General features: G+C 40.0%; 1 protein-coding gene across 7 annotated transcripts in view; it reads right to left on the reverse strand.

Annotated features, from left to right (window-relative positions):
- ABLIM1 (actin binding LIM protein 1) overlaps nucleotides 1-20,190 on the reverse strand; it is a 175,255-nt gene that overhangs the window by 35,375 nt on the left and 119,690 nt on the right. For 6 of the 7 annotated variants that reach the window (XM_090145540.1, XM_090145539.1, XM_090145534.1 and 3 more), the window contains exons 7-9: nucleotides 14,746-14,833; nucleotides 11,043-11,101; nucleotides 2,121-2,198 (exon numbers count right to left, since the gene is read on the reverse strand). In XM_090145540.1, coding sequence (XP_090001666.1) covers nucleotides 2,121-2,198; nucleotides 11,043-11,101; nucleotides 14,746-14,833 — 225 coding nt within the window. Of the gene's footprint in view, nucleotides 1-2,120; nucleotides 2,199-5,907; nucleotides 5,956-8,455; nucleotides 8,519-11,042; nucleotides 11,102-14,745; nucleotides 14,834-20,190 lie in introns of all 7 variants that reach the window. The other variant, XM_090145541.1, reaches the window with a different exon arrangement.

The raw sequence follows: 20,190 nt of genomic DNA on the forward strand, positions 1-20,190 counted from the left end.
TAGTTTAGAACTGGAAGTAGGAAATCAGTTCCAAAAAGACAGCTGCACACATCAGAAGCAGCAGGAAAGAGGTCTTACCTATTGTTTACGTAGCTAATAACTTTCCTTACTTAAAAGAAGACTTGCTGAAAAAAATCATCGTAAATTCTTGCCTACATTACAGAAATTCATTTGATTTTTAAAGCTAAAAGGGGATATTCAAACTGCTTTTCACCTTCACTCTTCTACTAGCTACTTTAGTTACACATAGCAGGCTGCACAAGGCAACAAGGCTGATCTGTTTCTACTCACCTTCCACTCTGTTCTGAGTATTAGCACCTAGTATCTTTAGGTTTAAGTGCATTTACCTTCCCAAGCTCTCCTAACAACCACTCATGGTGATTCTTATGTGATGCCACAAACCAGACAAGCAAGGACTGGCATTGTTAGCAAAACCACTTTCTAAAAACGGCACAAAAATCTATTTAGTTTTGACTCACCAGATATAACAAAGTATCTTAAGCCAATTTAACACTTAATAGGTTTATGAATTTATAATTTTTTTTATGACAATCCGTTAATGAGTTATTAATGTATGGATATTTTTAATCCAATGTAAATTACCAAACATATTTTCACAGATCTGAATGTAGGCCAGCATGTTGGTTGCCACACAGACTCCACTGTTCAGCAACAGGTGAGGTTTCCTAAGCTAAAGTTTATGCAGGTGATTTACCAGCAGGACAGCAGTTCTCCAGGGCATGTTCTGTGGTTTGACATCTGCAAATGTGAACATTTTTATCACAGTAGCTGTTTTTGGCTGTTGTTGAAATGCACCGATGAACTAGCATTCAACCCAAGCTCAGAATTTAAGATTTACAATTTTTGGTATTGTTGGTATTTTTTCTGCATTATTATATACGTAACTAGTAAATCTGTATGCCTTATGTTTTTATGTTTTTATCTGTGCCATCCTAATATTATCTACAAATTCAGCAATTCAGTATGAAATACAAGTAACATGAAAGAACATCTGCCGTGCAGTCTTCCTTTTCCAAACAAATCATTGTCTTTGATCCCTCCAAAATGGACTCTCACTCTAACTTGCTTTCTTGACATTTTCTTCCTTAGCTTCTACTTCTCCCTTGGATTTTGGGCAGGTTCTCTAGAGCATGTTTTAAATGCTGAGAAAGATTACACGGACTTTCAAGAAACAGGGCTTTTAAATGGATGTGAGTTCTTAGAAGCATAGGTTATATGTGTGCAAATGTAGCAAAACTGGCAAGGCTGAGCAGTAGTTATTCACTCAATTACACTTGATTCCACACTCTTTAAAACGGAATTAATAGACGACTTTTTTTTTTTTTGACCCTACAGAATTCTCAACCAAGAAAAATGGGCACTGACAACACTGAAATGCCTGAAAAAGTAGTACGAGGAGAAAATAATTATTGCTTCGGAATTTTTAGGCAAGCATTCTGCTGATGTATTTCTAACTGTCATTTCATGGGTTCAAAAGGTACCAACAAAAGAAAACGATATTTTCCAAACTTAATAATTCTAAGATTCTATGAAAGAGGTGACTTGCTTACTGAAGGAATCTGTATCTCAATTAACCACACACAAAACAGTTTATCAACAGCTTTGCGCTTTCAGCACTGTTAGTCTAATAATAACAGTAGGATGCTTAATATCCTTTTTTATTTTAAATCCTTCCCTTCCCCCTTTTTTTTTTTTCCTTTCATAGCCACATCTAACTTCTAAAAACGTGGGATGAGCCAGGCTTCCTTCAGTGTGCCTGACCTTCACCCCATGTTCTGCAGCTGCTGATAGCAGACCTCTCTCAAGAACTGCATATTGAAGTGCAAAGATAACATGTCTAACAAAGTCAACTGATCTGTCTTCTGTCCCTCTTCACATCACCCAGTGATTTCATAGGTTCTGCTAAATGTTTGCTTGGCCTGAAGAAGCTCTGCCCTGCTCTTGAAATTCTGTAGTAATAAAAATTACACGGGAATGAGAATATTAACAATTTAACCACTAGGATGAAGGCAACAGCATCAGCATAAAATGACTTATTTCAGGAGCATTTCAAGTCCAAGCAAGGGCTCAGCAGCTTATTCATCAGAAAGAATACTTACATAGATAGTGTGGCCCGGTGAGCCAGGTATACTGGAACCTGGCCTGGAATAAATGCTTTCTGATGATGTTCTGGTAGGCTGAAAAACAAACAGCAACTTTTCAGAGCCATCTAAAGCAATTAACATTTGGTAACTCTGGATGCAAGTGGAGAAATCCGGACACATCTTGAAATTAACTATATTTAGAAAAAAAAACATCAACACAAGATCAAGCATTCTGTCAAATTCCACAGTCTCATAAGGCAAGTGGACTCTCTTTTTCTGCAGGAGAAGGAGTGCTGTGAGAGGTGAAGGAGGTTTTCTAAATCATAGAAGACTGACAGCAATAATGAACAAGTCTAAATGACACCTGCCCAAGTCACTGCAAGGAGCCATACACCATACAGTTCAGGATGGTCATTTTATCAAAATGTTAGTTCACAAACAGCAAGAGAGATCAGCAGCCAGTGGTTCAGCAGCCAAAATTACTGAGAAGAGCACAGCGCACGTTACTGCATTCCAGATGTTCAGTCACTGGATTTCCATTATGAACACAGAATTGAAATCTGCAGTTCCCCTACATCTGCAGTACAACTTAGACACAATCTAAGAGCTAAACTGTTGCTTGAAATATCATGACTCCCTGCATTGAAAACTCCTCATGTTTAACGACAACGTCCTGTTGTCACCCCTACAGAGTGAGAGTCATTGTATATTTAGTGGATTTTTCAGCATTTCTTCAGTGTTAAACAGACACTGACTCCCTAGGGGAAATTTTACGAGAGCATCTTAGCACCGAGATGTGGGAATCCTAAAAAAATCTATAAATCTGAAAACCATTTAATTAAAATTTACAAAGGTTATTGGGGCAAGAAACTCAAACATTCAGCATGCAGCAGGCACACAAAGTTAACCAAACACGTCCCACTCCCACTTGTGGAGCAATGAACAGTTCTTGCAAAGAATCAACTCCTTCCATAAAGCAGTGCATCAGTAGATGATTCTGATGACACTACTGCAGTGGGATATGACGAAGTCACTGAAAATTAAATCTTGTCAACTGTGACACTGAACTAATCACTTTTGGTCACTGATTGAGGAGAAGGAAAGCTTAACAGCTTGGCTTAGTGATTTTTCTTAGTAAATGTTGGAAGTGAACACAGTGAGGTTACTGGAGCTTTCTCATCCCTCAGCACACGCTTCCTGATCAAATTCTCCAGTGCTGAGTCTTTCTACTTTTAATTACATCCCCAGGAAAACCACGGGACTCATCCTTATAAAAATGCTGAAGACTACATAAAATTGGATTTCTCTGACTCCATTTGTGGAAATGAAATCATCATATGCAGGGACATTCAAAGGAATAAAGGGCTTTGAACATATTCCATCAAAAAACGTGAAGATCCAGATCAAACAGACAACAGATGTGGCCATGGAATGACAAAGCCACCAATCCCCTCCAGAGCATGTCTGAGAACGCCTTCTCAGCTGGAACTCTGTATGTTTCTTTCCTTTTTCCTCTGTAGTTGCAAATTCCTAAATCCCAAAAGGGAGCGCAGAAATTTCTCGGCTGCCCTTTGGCTCCTCCCATGATGCAATCAAAGAAAAACTAAACCAACAACAAACTATCCACTTGTTTTATGGAAATGTTACAAGACTGAAGCTGGCTGTTGTTGAGAAACACTTCATTCCCTTTTGCTCTGCCATCTCACAGGGCTGAGCAGAGACACACGTAACATGTTGCTGCAGTTGCTATGGAAAGCAATTGTTTTCATTGCAACACAAGGAACACAGCTACAGACATGAGGTTCTGTGAGGGGTGTCTGTCACCTTTTACTTTTGGCAGATGTACTTTAGGAGTTTTGTCTGATTAATTTTCCCTCTTGTAGGAAAACAAACACAGGAGCCAGCTCCAGCTTTTCAACTGGCACACCCACTAGGATGCACTTCTCTCCAGCTCATTGTAATCACTTCAAAAAATAAGAATTTTTAAGTTCTTGCTCCAGCCCTGAGCCTCACCTCTTAGTGCAACTGCTAAAAACTTCTTTAGCAAAGAAAAATCCCCCTGTGCTTGTCACATCAGTGTCTGTACTGAACAGAGTCAGACACGGTATGAAGCCACACCCTGCTATTTTATTTCTTAGATGCTCTTTCCCAAAATGATAGAGTGGTTGTCAGGTAGACTGGCAAGTCATAGCACCTGCCCTTCACCTCCTCTCTGTGCTTCTGCTTCTGCTACAAGCTCCTCTCCACCACACCATCATCACGGCCATGAGCCAGACATGACACCCCTCAGAACCAGTTTTCTATTCTCCCTAACTTCCTGTGTACCTTAACTTAACCTCCCACCCACCTATTGCAGGGCAGGATGCCACCCTCCCAGCCACCACCTGACCACATGAATCCAAGCAGGGTTTGCACTCTGTGCTACCTCTGTTGCCTCCTAGAACAGAATCCTGCTTGATTTTACAATATAATCCCTATAACAGCACATGAAAGAGGACTTCTACACCTACTCTCACCCTTCTGCCTCACTTGGCCCTGTTTATTTGAATAAGGCAGTCTGCCACTGCAGATGGCTATTTCCTACTCTGCTGCTTCCCATATGGTCTGGGAGCCTTCACACATCTGCACCTTCCCCTAAACAAAACTGCAGAGGAGAGCTGATCAGAGCACATGTTAAAACTGGAATTCTGGCAAACCTTGATTCAACCTTTAGCTCCATTGGAGATATCACGCGAGCATCTCATGCACATATTACTGGAAGATAAAAGGTAAGGAAATGAGAGGAAACCTCCTTTAATAGGAATGCATTCCTTTAGAGGTATTTCAGTCCCACCCAACAGACCTGGGACACCAGGTCGGCACACCCTACAACACAGCAACTTAAGTCATTTTATTTCTGCAAGCAAACCTGGTGCCTTCTTTACGTGACTGCTTTTTTGTTAGGGATTCAAATTCAGCTTTGTGTAATGACACCTTTGATCACAGAAATTTAAAGAAAACTTTTATTAAGTGCTATAACTACTTTTTTCTTGGACTTTGTAGCCTTTCTTCACATTTTTTGACTGTGTAAGAGTTATTTATTTTTAATTTCCTCCTCAACCCAGAAGCACGTAACACCAGTGTATAAGTTAATATGGGATGTCTGTAGCACATACAGGAAGCATATGAACATATATGAAAAAAAACCCAAACAGTAGAAATTCAATCAATTGAAATTCAAATATATCAATCAAGACACCACTGCACAAAGGATCTAAAACATCTGCAAGACTTCTTCGTATTTGTTTTGTCACAGACCTCTTATTTCAGTGGTCTTGTTCTTCATTTCATGCATTTGTCTTCTATGCAAAAGTTCTTTACCAACTTCATTTCCAGACTGTCAAAGGTAACCCCAACTCTCATGCTCCCAGTGCTCATCTTATTAGGTTCACTGCGAATTTCAGCACTCAGTTATTGTATCACCCATGCATACGCTCTAAATTGGTTAACTCATTATTTTAACATCAGATTGCAAAGCTTGACACATTCATCTGCATTTATCTCAGTCTGTCATGTTATCATGCATGGCGCATCTTCTAAACAAGTGAGTTTTTAAAATAAAAGCATCTACGCTGGAGCCATTCACATCACCAGTTACTGCTGCAATGTGGTGGCTGTGGCTTTTGAAAGTACAGATGTTCAGAATCATGCACTATTAAAACTTTCAAGTGCAGGCAAACAGATCAGATCTGATCCCAAGAACATCTGGCCAAACAGATGCGCTGTTGTTTAACAAAGGCATCGTCAGCGTTGTCTACAGTACCTGCCTTAGTTTTTTGATAGAGTTCATTATGCAAGGCGGTGACAATAGCTGCAGAAGAACGAATACGATTTCACTTAACAACATTGAACATTATGGTTTAAACAAATTCTCTAAATCTCAGAAGTTACTGTAAGGTATATTTGTAAACAGAAGTTGTTCAGCGTGTCATTTACTCTTCTTGGCAGGCACAACTTTGCAACGACGAGGAATCTGACAGTCCCAGTACAACACTAATGTGAGTATCTGCTTCATCAACTACAAGGTTTTACAGGAGTAACTCAGTTTGTGGAACCAGGGCTCATTATAGACTGGTTTCCCATGGATTTCAGTAATGTTCAGTGGCAGTGTACAAGACCAAGTACTTCAGTGCTACAGCATTCATTGTGCCTGTCTGCCAGTGTAACTCCTGACAAGTGTGTTACCTTCAAATGTACAGAGCCTATCATTATTTCCCTCCCTTAAAAATTTACAGTATGTGTGCATAAAGACAAAAGTAAGGAACAGGTTTAGTTTCAAACTCACACAGATGCATTTTAATCAATTACAAGAAATTTTTTCCTTTCCTTTCTAGACAAAAAAGCCAAAAAGGAAAAGGTATTTTCAGCTAAGTCACTGAAGTCACACTGCTACCAAATACAGTCTTTCACAGAAAGCAAGTTAAGTGAAAGGCAGAAAAAATGAACTGAGAAATATAACAATGAATTCAGGGCTCAAATCCTCACAGAATTCACAAGATTTCACTCTTATTCTTAGTTTTCTTCCTCAAAAAATCTTAAATAATAAGATATTTTGATGTCAAACAGTAAGATTTTTTGAGATAGGTAGCAAGTATGGTTTTAAAAACACTCAAGTCATTTTTCATCTTAAGACATTTTTGCCCATAATTAAGTTATTGAAATTTGCCATGTTCCTGCTTACATTCAGCAAACAAATAACACCTGTAAATATGGGTCTCAGTCCATAGATAGCTGCCCATGGCAAAAAAACAGCAATTATTTCACATGAAGTGTGTATTTCACTTATATTCCACAATGCTCGTTTGTTTTCTTTCTGGCATTCCCTTTGGCATCAAACTCCTAGTTAAATGCCTGTCTTCCCCTGATTTCAGCAATACCTCCAGTACTCAAGTTTGTCAGCTCAGAACTTTTCTTGGGCTGGCAGTCCTGAGTGCCTGACGTGTAATCACTGCATCAAATTGACATTAAAAGTGCTTAAAGTTCCATTTGAATAAGACACTGAGGATTGTCTTCTTCAGGTTATGTACACCATCCAAAGAGCTATCAGCAAGGTTATCATATGATGAAGATCTGCAGTAGAGAGACACCTCTCCTGTCTTGCCAGAAGAGTAACGTGCCACCATGTTAGCAATAAATCACAATACGAAATGGAACTCACGAGGCAGCAGGCTCACCTGAGGCTCAACATTTCCTCCTGTCTTCAGTGTTAAAGGTGGTCATAGATCTAAGAGATTATCATGTATTCTTGCTTCTGGATAAGGTTTTGTAATTTATTTCCCATTAACTGTTTGGTACCAACAGAACTCCTGAAGCATGCACCTTCCTAATGATCCAGCTATCTCCAGACATGCTCTCGCTTACTGTGTGCAAAGGGGTTTTGCATCAAGCAAAAAGGGTAAAATTAAAATCTAAAGTTTTCATGTAGATTAATGTCCTTGGCCCATCTTAACAGCAACAGCAATGATAGCATCTTTACTCTGCAGAAGATCAGAAGTAGTCAAAACCTGCTTTGAATTACACTTCATATAATCAGCATGTACATCTAAACAGAATTAAATATTGACTAAATTTACACAAGAAGATATAATCTGACCTTAAACTACTTCTATGCTACAGTCTACAACGCGAGAAAGTCTACCTTAATTAGCAATTAATACATAAGCACTGCTACAGAGGAGAAGAAATGGAATAGGGTGGTGTTCTCAAGTGCAGGGAGCCCCATGGAAGCTTGAAAGTGGAAAGGTGGTTCAGAATCAAGAGGACAGGGAGGACCTCTTAACATCAAATTGGATGTTCTGCTGCTTACGGACAGGCAAACACTATTGAGCAGTGCATGTTCAAGTCCAGCATCTTGCAAATATTTTCTCCACTGAAGTTTTCATCTGTAGTTGGTCAGTGAGTATAAAAACAAAACTGACAGCAATTCTTTTTCCTAAAAAGCACAAGCTATTGTTCATGTAGTAACAATGTTAACTGTTGTTACAACAATAACTATTGTTACTACTCTTAACCATCCCTTCAAATTCAGATGCTTTTTATCATTTCTTATGTTTCACATTTGCACTCATTTTTTGTTTCAGAAGAAAAACGTCCGATAGCACAAATGAAGCACTTCATTAAACAAAATTTGAAACATGAGAATTATAACAAACACTGCACTACATGATGCAAAATACAGTCAGTGCCCAGGGTGGCAAGTGATAGTAGGAAAGCTGTGTGGCAGAAATAGTGGCAAGCACAGCAAGTGACAATGATAAAGAATCTTCTCAGTAAAGAAGACCATTATCAACACTGAAAACACAACAGCAAACCTCTGCAGAGCGTGGTCTGCGCAGAACCAGACTCTTTGGATAAAAGAACTCAGATGAGGAATGCTGCCATGAAACAGAAAAAAGGAAAAAGAAGAGTGAAAAGGAAAGCAGTTCCCAGCCCATTGTTTAAGTTCTTTTTCAGTCAAGTGACAACTTACAAATAACTACTTGCTAGATAAAACCTGTGTGCTGTAGTATCCGTTACTTGCTGATCCCTGTATAATAACAAACTAGCAGACAGTTGAACCTAAGCAATGTATATTCTAGTTACATACATATAGCTTTACCCTCTACTTGCTTTGACTCAAAAAGCCTCCAGAGAAAATCCAGTGGGAGGAAGACCTTAATCAACCATTGTTTTTTTGAACTCAGTCTGAGATCTTGACCAGCTAAAATGCTGATTAGTTTATATCACAATTCAGTTACTGAGAGAAAACAGAACTGGCTGAAAGCTTAAAAAATGACTTCCACAGTAAAAGGGCATTTTGTTCTGTTTTGCTCCCCAGGGAAAAAGGAAATCCATCAGAGCAAGGATGCCTTGTCAATGGCAGAACCATCAGAAAATAAAGGCCTGCCCCTGAAAGATGTAGTATCTTGTATTTGAGACCTGAGAAATCACATTCTGATTCTCATATCAGGTCTAAAATTATGCAGTCAAGAAACTAAAGGTGAATCAAACCACAGGTCATAACTGAGAAGTGACGTGCTTAGATAGCACAATTTCCCAGTTTCATTTGTTTTTGTACCTACCTGTTTGCTACTGACCTTGTCTAAGCAAGCAGAAATACCTGGCAAAGTCATCTAAATGAATTCAAGTGGTCAAAGGAACTCAAATCGATTTTAAATCAATTAGCACCAAAATAGGTATAGACTCTTAGCAATGTAAAGTTGAAGCTAAAAATTCTCAGTCTCTCCACTGGCTTCAGCACTGCAAATTTCCATCTTTAAAGACATGTTAAACATCTGCATGGAAGATCTCCAGGAATATGGAGACCTTGGATAGCTGTGCCATGACATCTCTTCTGTTCCCCCTTTATTAAGTGTTTTTTCACTTCACCTGTCTTAAATTTCCTAGAAAAACTCACTGAAAGGAGGACTCACATGCTTGAATATCTGATGGGAAAATGGAGAAAATACTTTAAGTCTTTGGCCATTTTGATGGGAAATGGAAATAAGCCAAGTGAATTATAAGGTCAGCTCAGAGAAGGTTAGTAAGGGCAGCACTGTAGTCAGGAGTGCTTTGACAAGGCTCCTGAGTCCACGCAAAAGAAAGTATTGTACCCCAACCATTCACTGCTAAGGACAAGTATTCTGATACTTCTGCTGGGCCAAAGCACTGTCTTACATTCTACTTGTTAAATGGAGAAGGAAATTCAAACCAGCATAAAAAGTACTATGGCAATTACTTAACATTAATAAGGAAACAATCTAATTTTTTTGGAGTTCTCTATATGGCTTCTAATTACTAAGCATCGGCATGAACTATCTGTCTGCTCCTTGGGAAGTGCAATAACTGTACATCTATTCTGAAAGTAATTCTGTCTCTTAAATAATAAAGTTAAAGCTGATTTACACTGTGATAAGATGGTCACTGAGAAAAGAAGCTGTCAACCATCAGAAGTCAGAACAGGATAACGTGCAAATAGTGGATTGTAATAGTAATGTTTGGTCCTGCTAGATCACATGGTTGCCCACAGCCAGTTCTGCTCCTGTATTATGAGTACAGCCCATGCTAACATGAACTCTGCTCAAGAGAAATTTATTAGTACGTTACTATATTCACAGTGAACTCACAGAAAAGGACCTGAATCAATTTTAAAGGACTAGGCTTCCTGTGAATGACCCACAGATAGAGCACAACCCACAGGATAACCTGCGTATCTCCATGCCAGTACCTCTCATTTTCCTTGGCTGATAGCCCTTCTAGCCATTTTCCTTCTATGAAGTCTCTAATATTCTAGTTTCTTATATTCAGAAAAAATATCAGTTCAAAGGCACAACTGAGATATCAAAGAGAGTAAACTGTCCAGAAGGCAAATTAGTGAATATGGGCTTAAAATTGCCTCACGCATGATGAAAGTGCATGAGTGCAATATTATTCCAATCAAGAATTTGATCCAGAAAGTTCTTGGTATGCTGATGTGGTCCCAAGGATGCCAGCCCTTCCTGGCACTCAAATTAGGATCTCTTTAGTTTGTGGTTTTTTTGAATGGCAAAGGAGCTAAAAGCTGTAAATAACTGCAAGGAACAAGGGATAACTATTGAGAAGTTATATAAATGTGCAAAAGTACTAAGATGCATCATAGCTCTTGCCCTGTTCACATTTTAATGATGATCTGTCTTAGAGACAATGTCATATCTGTATATCAGTAAATTATACCATCTTTAGGGTAACACAATGAAACTGAAGATGATGAGTTTAAAAACCACACCAATATCTCTGAAGTGCTGCCAAAGTTATTCTGCCAGTGTGGTGACAACTATGCTACAAAAACCATGAAAATAAAATCACACTTTGTATACTTTGTATGTTCAGTTACTAGGTGTGCAAAATATGCAGTGTGTCATTGCCACAAGTTCAGCTTACCCGTAGCTTATCTTCAGTCTTAGTGGATTGCTTACAGTCGGGATGCCAGACAGTGGAACCTGGGAGACACAAAAAATGAAAAAAAAAATCCTTATTTAGAGAAAAGCAGATGATTTCTGGTTGTGAGAACTTAGTCATGAAAAGAGAATTCCTTCACTGAATCAGACTGTGAATCTGTGTGATCTACGTGAGCCTTTCAGATTCAGTCCTTGCTGATGAGAAATACAAGTGACAAAAAAAAATCCAAATCCTTTGTCCACCTATAGCAGTCTCTTGTTGGAACTGACAAAACACTTAGTACAGCTTCTTAATTAAAACTCAAACAGTTGTAAACAGCAAGGAAGCCAGGCAGCACCAGCTGGAGGGACTAAAAAATGGAGGGTCCTTCTGGTAAGGATGGAGGCCAAAGGCCATGACAACCTGATCTGGATTCCCTTTATGCACAGCACCATGCATAAAAATTACAAGTCCACTACTGCTGTCTAAGTCCTGTGATTTCCTTGAGAGTAGTTGTGCTCAGTTACTCATATCACTTCTTTCCTGCAACTACACAAAATGCAATGGGAAATGTTTATTAGGAGCAAAATGGAAAACTCACAGCACAGCAGTCAGGGCTGTATCTCACCTGCTGCATCAAGCTAATGAAACCAGAACGACACATGACACAAACTATGTGAAGGTATCTCTCCCAAAATCATGCCTCCCAAAGAGGCAATGTTTCTACTGCCTGTGTTCCAAAACATGGGATTTTTCCTCACATAGTAAAAATGTAAATATCTGGCTGTGCCCATGGGCTAGGAAGGGGCACTGCCAACCCTCCCCCAGCTCTTTGGAACCGAGAGTAAACTATGGTTACTGCTGGCAAGCTGCTGGCAGATTTTTAGCCAATCTGAAATAGAGCAGAAGCTAATGCTGATTTTTAACACTGACTGCAGCTGTATCCAAATTCAGGCTTCAATCCAACAGCCACAAAGCCTTGTGCGACCCTTGTCTGTCTGCAGGAGGGAACTTCACCTTTTCACTCTGTCCACAAAGAAAACAAACAAAGGGCAGTCCAGGTCTCCTGCTGGTGAATATTAGCTCAAGTACAGCCAGAGGACACCCCACCCTTGGAGTCAATGAGAGGGATGGATCAGGGGCTCTGGACACTTCACTCCAATAAGCCTTGCAGTGTAAAAGCGAAGAGCAGCAGGAATGTTCATTTCCCAGAAGCACACAAGATCATCATCATCAGAAGGCCGGAGAGAATGCTGTGATTCTGGATCAGAGTCTGAGAAGTTTGGCTTCAAGTTTGGACCGAGGAAGAAGAAACTGTGTGTTTGGCAGCAGGGAATGATCGGACAACAGGGGGAAGCATACCGAGAGCTCCTCTGTCAACAAACAGCAGCTTCCGAGCCAGGACCCCACAGCGCCAACAAGATCAGGAGAGAAGCACGGGCTGTGCATTTGCAAGGGGGTTAAACACATCCAAGCACTCAGGAGGAAGCCAGTTCTATTATAAGGCTGCCAAAGTGACAGCCAGAAGGTTTAGGTACAATTCTTAAATTCAGCTGTGTGACCCTGAGAAAAAAATGTTCTCTCTTCTTCTGTACCTCAGTTTCTTTTCTACTAAACATCCCTATTGTCAAAAAAAAAAAAAAAAAAAAAAAGGCTGCCAGTGTATTTTCAGGCAGCATTTAGCACAGATTAGCTCAATTTTAGGGACACCTCTGGACAAAGGGAACAAGAAATGCAAGAGAGTCCTTGTGTCATATTCACAGTGGAACTTAGCCATTGTGGAATTTCTTTCACAAAAGATTTTAAAATGTGAAAATCTGAAAGCCAAATCAGATAGAGTGGGCTTAAGAAGTTAAATGTAACAATGTAACTTTTTTTTTTTTTAACAGTGCTGAACTCTGAGTCAACCACAGGTTGTGGATCTTAACCATCCAAAAGCATCAGTGTATTTAAAAACGTTTGGAACTGTGCAGATTCCCAAGCTGTACAGCTCTTCTTCTTCCTACTGGAAACAATTCAGCAAATTGTAGCTAATCTCATTCTTAACATATGTTTGTTTGCTCACTTGGCAAACATCAACCAACATGTTCATTTATTCAATTTACCTTGCACATACCACTGATTGAACATACAGTTCTCTAAAAAGCAGTAACTCGATTACACATTGACTAAAGCTGTTTTCCTCTTGCAGGTTTGGTTTTCCACATTTCTATCACAAGCAGTTACCACAAACCTACCACACTCTTCTATTACACAAAGTGATACCAACACTGCATTTTCATGATCAGTAGAGAATGCAATTAGAAATGAGAAGGAAGCTTCATATTTACATATATTTAATCAATAGTGCACTTTTTGTTCAAGCTTCAGTCTTGTGGTGGCTGTATTTTTATTACAGAGAAATGCTTGGAAGGCTGTTATTCTGCACCCTAGGGGAAACAATTTGGACAGAGTCAGCATATCCATTTCAGCTGAGAGCTTTGCTCAGGAAAGACTTTTAGGTCACCTAAAAGCACGCTGAACCCAGCAAGGAAAGGTTTGGAAGGGCAGTCTCAGCAATAACAACACTTGCTCAGAAAACAGCTTTATACAATAAAGCAATGCAACTTGTACTGCTCCTCCTGAGACAGAGTGAGCATGAAGAACATGAACTCACAGTCACAGGAGAGGATGCAGCCAAACAGAGAAGGATGGCAGGTCAAGGTACCAGGTATCTCTCTTCACATAACACCTAAGTAATGCTGGAACACAGTCTAGCCTGGTTTAAGTAGGAGCAACACCTTCTGTCTTACTGCAATCTGCAGAAATTTACACCACAACATGGCCAGTCATTGTGAATAGCTCACACCAGTTCATGCCTTGCTCTTGCTAATACAACTTCTGAATTAATCTGCTCACCACGTACTCTGTCTGTACTTGAGCATTCTGTGATGCGAGGAAACTAGGATTAAAACTTGTCAGGTGCTGCAGTTACTGCTTTGAAATTAATCTTTCAAATTTGCCATCAGAAAGCAGTACTTCCTACCCAACCCTCTTTCAGCTTCTCCTTGCTTTTGCAAGTAAGCACTGCCATACAACCATATATCTAATTCTGTGCACAGCTGGAGTCAGATGACTCTTTACAAGGTCAGTGAGAGATGGGAAAGATGGACTGCAAGGGAGGACAAGCTATAAAATAACACAGGTCAGCTTCAAAGGAATTTCTTAACAGTGTTATCTTATTTTGGAATTCCTCCAGAAGGAATCTCTCCAGTTTTTTAAGAGACACTTTCATCATTTCTTTCCTACTTTTTTTTTTTTTTTTTTTTTTTTTTTTTACAGTTCTTTCAGGTATATCAAGCAAGTTTTCTAACGCAAATACAATATACAAATTCCAAATTCATATGTAGTTGTCCTTTCGCTTTGATTTCTGGCCTGCACAGATTTACTTCTGCCCACATTTCTTAATACTACAGCAAGTCAGAAAAAATAATTGTAGCTTAACTGTTTATGTGCTACCTTCTGGGAGAGTAGGTAGGTAGCAAGGCCACCATCATGGACACTACAGTGAAAGAGTCTCAAGTGAAAAAGTATGAGAGCACTGCAATGAAGAAAAGGCCACAGTCCTCCATGCACACATTACACAGCATAGCTATAAACCAGAGAGGTCTGGGACAGAAAAACTACGAAGTCTGATTTTCTAGTTTTGTTGTAGAGACATCCTTACCTTGCAGATACATTTCTTCTCCTTCTGTGAACATTTGGTTGCACCTGCTGCATCGTGCACAGCTGGGATGATAATGCTTGTCACCTGCCTAAACAAAAGGGAAATGAGGGATTAATACTTTGCACTGCTTTGTAAGCACTCAATCTGTTGGCAGACTACTGTCATTTTCCCTCTAGTTCACTCATTACCATATAATATTGTCTTGATGATGTGATAGTAGTTAAAGGAAACTAACATCCTCCTCACTGCTTCAATCCAGGAGTCTATTTAGAACAGTATCCTATCCTCAGCAGAAGGCAGCAGTGTCTCTGTGAGGTAAAAGGATACAAGACTAGAACAGCCCTTTCTCTTCACACCTTCCCATTTAGGTATGTGCACTTTAAAGACATCCAGGTGAAAGACTATGTCCCAGTCTATCTATTCTCCCTGACTTTGCCCAACACATTCTTGAATCTCCACTTCAAGGTCCAAAGCAAGTAATGAACATTACACCACAGTCAGACATTTGTGCAAACCCTCTGCCTCCCCATTCTGCAGACACCATATATTTTCTCAATCTGTAACTCCACTGTTACAGATAAATTTAATCCACAAATGACAGTTTCCAACCTGCCACCGCATTCCTTGGCTCTTTTCCCAACGCTGCTGATATGAGCATTAACGGGGCGAGAGCTTTCCAGAGCAACTTCTGGGACCATTAACTTAATTCACAAATGCCTGACTTCAGAAGATTCGTGGGTGCAAACAGCTTGAGCTGTCTGAACTATTAACCCAAAGATGCTAACTACTCTAGATCCCGTTACACAAATCCAATCCACTGAGTCATTCTGTCTCTTAAATACATTGATACTCATAAATAAACTAGGCTGATCATATTACAGGCCCACAAGGACCTGTAAACCATGAAAAAATGAAGGCACGGACATAATTTTGATTTCTTCTCCTTAGTAGAACAAAGCAACCAATACATCAAACTAAGTAGGTGAAGTCCACACTAGGCTCTTTAAAAATGCTCATGAAAATAAAATTTAAAAAACCCGACACCACAAACACCAGAATAATGACAAGTACTGGATTCTAAAAGGCTTGAAAGATTTCATCTGACTTTCTAACAATTTAACCTTGAATGCTTCTTAACAAAGTATTCCCTGTGGACGGAGATGTTATGTACACAAAACACCTGTATGCAGCATAAGGCTGTGAATATTGAATGAGGTTCAAAGGCAGTCTCCAATTCAGACAGTTCAGCACTCAGCAGGAGTCTATGTGCTTCTCTGCACTTTCTGCCTTGCACAATCAATATCATATATACAGAGGAATAGGAATTTTATCAGTTTGGTAAAATAATCCCAACTTCTGAGCATTCCTGAAGTTCTTCAGTAAAATGAAGGTCAATGGATCTGTTTGTCAAAAGAAATTTCTAGCATCTTTCATTTAATGAATGCATCAAGTTTGATGTCCTGGGAACTGCTCCCTGTCAATGAGATATAAAAAATTTCTAACAGGACTGAATCACTGTCAGAGAGCATCCTCTCCAAACAGGAAGGCAACGACTTAAAAATGCAACTGAAATGTGGAAACAGGAAAAAATGGAAAAAATAAGAAAAACATTATCAGATAAAGCACTAATTAAGATCCAGGAAAAATACATATATTGGGAAACCACCGTGGTATGTGGACAACAAAAACTATCACGTATTCACATTTGTACAGCTTCAGCTTCTGTTCTTCCATCCTGGCCTCTGAGGTGTGTGTTTTAGGACAGAAGGGTGCATCACCTCCATGTTTTAATCAAGTGCTACACTGCATTGCCATAAGCAAAAGCTGTTCATCTTTGGATGTTGTGTGGTTACTGTAGCAGTGCCTCAGGTTTCTGATCCTTGTATTCCTTAATTTGCAGTTCATTCTCAGCTTTGGTCAGTGATTTCTACTAGCATGATCGATTGATTCATCAGTCAATTACAAAGTACTAGGGAAAACTTCTGAATCTACAGGGGATGAAGTATTCAGATACCTGGTCTTACTCAGCTCTCAGGCTGCTAAATCCACATTCAGTAATGTCAACGTTTCACCCCACACCCAAAAATCCTTTACAGTTACTTTACTGCACAGAATTTCTTAGCTGCACAACAGCTCATGCACCGTGCCCCAGAAACCCAGCACAAGCACCTGCACACACAGCTCTCAGCACACAACCACAGCACTTCAGTCAAGGAGTGCTGGCTGGACTAGATGATCTTTGTGGTCTTCTCCAACCTTAATGATATACTATGACTGCACTTTTAGACACCACCCCTTGCTTAACTCTGTCCCCCTACTTCCCACAGAACTAACTTTTATTTTCCGGGGCCTTGCAGAGCTCTAGCCTGATTTAACAAATGTTTTCCTTCTTGGTAAACGTGAGAGCATAAGATTTCCTATTACTCATGCCTTCACTTCTGCCTGCTTTTCAGAACAACAGTGAACAAGAGCCAGAAAGGACAATAACAAGAATCCCACCAGGAGCACTCACATGCCAATGGGTCTGGTACAGGAAGAACTAATTACCAGCAGACATTTTTATTGGCCAAAAGACACAATTAAGTGCATTTTTGTCGCATTACATTTGCACAGCTGCATTCACTCACTCTCCATTCAAAGATATCTCAGCAATCACCTGACAAGCAGCTATTAAACATGCAGAAAGCTTTCCTAATATCATTCAAACAAAAAAAACCAAACCCTGCTATGTAGCTTAAAGTATGCTTTAAAGATTATTTTATTTTTTATAACAAAGAGGTATAATGGCTCTTTGATTTGATTGACAAATCTAATCAAAAGTTTATTTCCACCACAACTCGAGGAGGATGACCTGATTTCTTAACTCTCTTAAGGACCCAGGAGCAGCACAAAGAATAACTCAGCCTCATCTCCAAACCCCGTAAGGAATGCCATGAATTCCTGTAAAACAGGAACTGCAGCAGTAGCTGACCATTTTTCAGTGCAGCTTTATTTTAATTACTCGCAGAGGTCACAGAACCCTTCACCCTGTTTGATGTTGGGGATAATATCAAATTCCATTGTTTCCTTCTCTGCAGGCTCCTGTGATCTCACAGGCGGGTGGAACAGCACAAACACTAGGAAGACCAACATTTGCTTTTAAAAACATCCTGGCCCAAGCTGTCCACTCACTTTTCCCAGGCTCTTATCTGTCCAGCAAGTCACTGTGCTGAGATACAAAAATAAAAGCGCAGCTCCTCTGCTTCCAAAGGACCTCACAATCTCTACGGATTTGCTCTTGTAGCGATGTCACAGCTGCCCCCAGGCCCAGCCCCCAGCAGCCCCTGCCAGCAGAGCAGAGCAGCACACGAGGGGACGTGGGAAATGGAGCGTGAGGCCCTGACCCTAAATCTGAGTGACAACTTGCATGCAAGAGACATGGAAGACCCTCAGAGCCTTCCATTGATGGCTGTGCTCTCCCGAGCAAGCCAGAACTGCAGCTGTCCTGCTGCTATGAACGCTTGCACTGTTAATTCAGGCCTGCTTTCTGATTTTTATACAAAAATACTTCCCAGCATCCCAACAGTGACTGCCAGTGTCACGCTATTATATCCCTTAGCAGATGGACAGCATTAAACTTTGCAACTTATGAGTGTTAATTTCATCAGCATACAGTATTATTATACACATTAGTTATTAATAATAAGAATGCAATTGCTGCTCAAAATGTAATTTTTCCTCAGACCAAAAGCACGAGTTACACTTCTGGCCAAACCACTTCAGCCTAGACAACTGGAATTAGTTCTAGCAGCTGAGTATCAACTGGGCTTACTTTACATACAGCAAGGTCCCAGCCATCATTTGTGACTGGGCTGTCAGCTCTCACCTTCCTGTTGCATCCAGTGATGTGCAAAGGTGAAATACGCTTAACTACAGATTATATTCCTTATGGCAGCCATTCATCCTGTCCTTATGGAGCAAATACACATATTGCTTACACACTGCTACAGTAAGAACCTATATAGTCTATACAGAAACAGCAGGAAGCAAAGAAAGGGATGACACTCAACTAAGAAAGGTACCCACAGAAGCACAAAGTGACCTGTGAGAGTACTCTGGTCTGTACAGAGAAGCAAAGCAATAGCAGATACTGATGGCCAGAATTTCTGTCATCTCCATTAGGATCTCAGGTTACATTTATGCATGGAGAAATCTAACCCCATTGACTGACCATGCAGTTAATCAGAGACTATTCAGAGAAAATATATGTATGGCTGGTATTAAGATCTGTGTATATCCTGCAAAGAAGCAAAACTGTTGAACATGAGGTGCAGTGTTTACACTGTATTCTGTCTTGTAGTGGATGAGCATGGGAACTGATGGCATCCTAACTAGTCTTGGTCTTCTCACTACTTGGCAATGCCAAAGATGTGTTTCTCACATTTGTTACTGCTTACTGGGGAAGATTTTTTAAAATTATTGTCTGCTATAAGTCTACACTTATAAATTAAGAGACTTGAACAATTAGTACTTAAGAGTCTTAAAAGAAACATATACAGCTAGGCATTTGTCTGACAGATGGATGTGTTAGCAGGGGAGAGATACCTTGGGGCTGACTTCCTCCTGCCCACAGCATGAGGTACCTTGTCTGGGCCAGCAGCAGCGAAGATAAACCCTTTCCTTGCAAATCTGCTGATGACTCAATGCTTGTTTTGCTATCTGAATCCAACAAGTATGCTTGAATAGCCTAATGCAATGTAGAACGCCTGCAAATCAAGCAAGCAGGGCCCTGGGAGATTGAAAGCCATGCTGTGGGTAACAGGCACTGAGGGAGGCAGCTGGAGGACATCATTAGTAACAAACATCCCAGAAAAAACTCTCAGGGTATCTGACACAGCCAGTTCTTCTGATCGTTTGTTGTAGACAAAGAATATAAAGGCAAAGCAGAAGAGAGGTTCTGCTTCTGATCATATACTGCACTGTCACTATTGTAATACTGCCAAGTGGGCATGTGGAGCTACAGAATAGGAACAACGTGAGCTGTGAACTAGAAGGACTCAGAACCCACCACTGCTCTGAGAGGCTTCGAGTGACTGGATCACAATGGAAAAGTAATTAAATGCAAAGAAAAGAGATAATAGCAGGAAAAAGAACGAGTTGTTTGATCCCACCAAAAACAAATCCACAACAACTATGGCATGATCAACAAGTTGAAGTTAGACAAATTTAACCTCAAAGTAAGACAAAATTTCAAAAGCAGAGATCAATTTGAACGGCAAGAGGGTAAATCTGTGATTTTACAATCACCCCGCAGTCTTCATGACAAAGCAGGAGATTTTCACAGGTGATAAGCTTTTATTTATTTTAGAGAAAAGCTCTGATTTTAAAAAGAGAAGGTCAAGTAAGATGCTTTTAGCAGTCTCTTTGACCTTAAAATCTATTCCAATGGCTTTATAAAGACAGAAC

Source organism: Phasianus colchicus, chromosome 8 (genome assembly GCF_987193195.1).
Source record: "Phasianus colchicus chromosome 8, bPhaCol1.hap1.1, whole genome shotgun sequence".
Taxonomy (NCBI): domain Eukaryota; kingdom Metazoa; phylum Chordata; class Aves; order Galliformes; family Phasianidae; genus Phasianus; species Phasianus colchicus.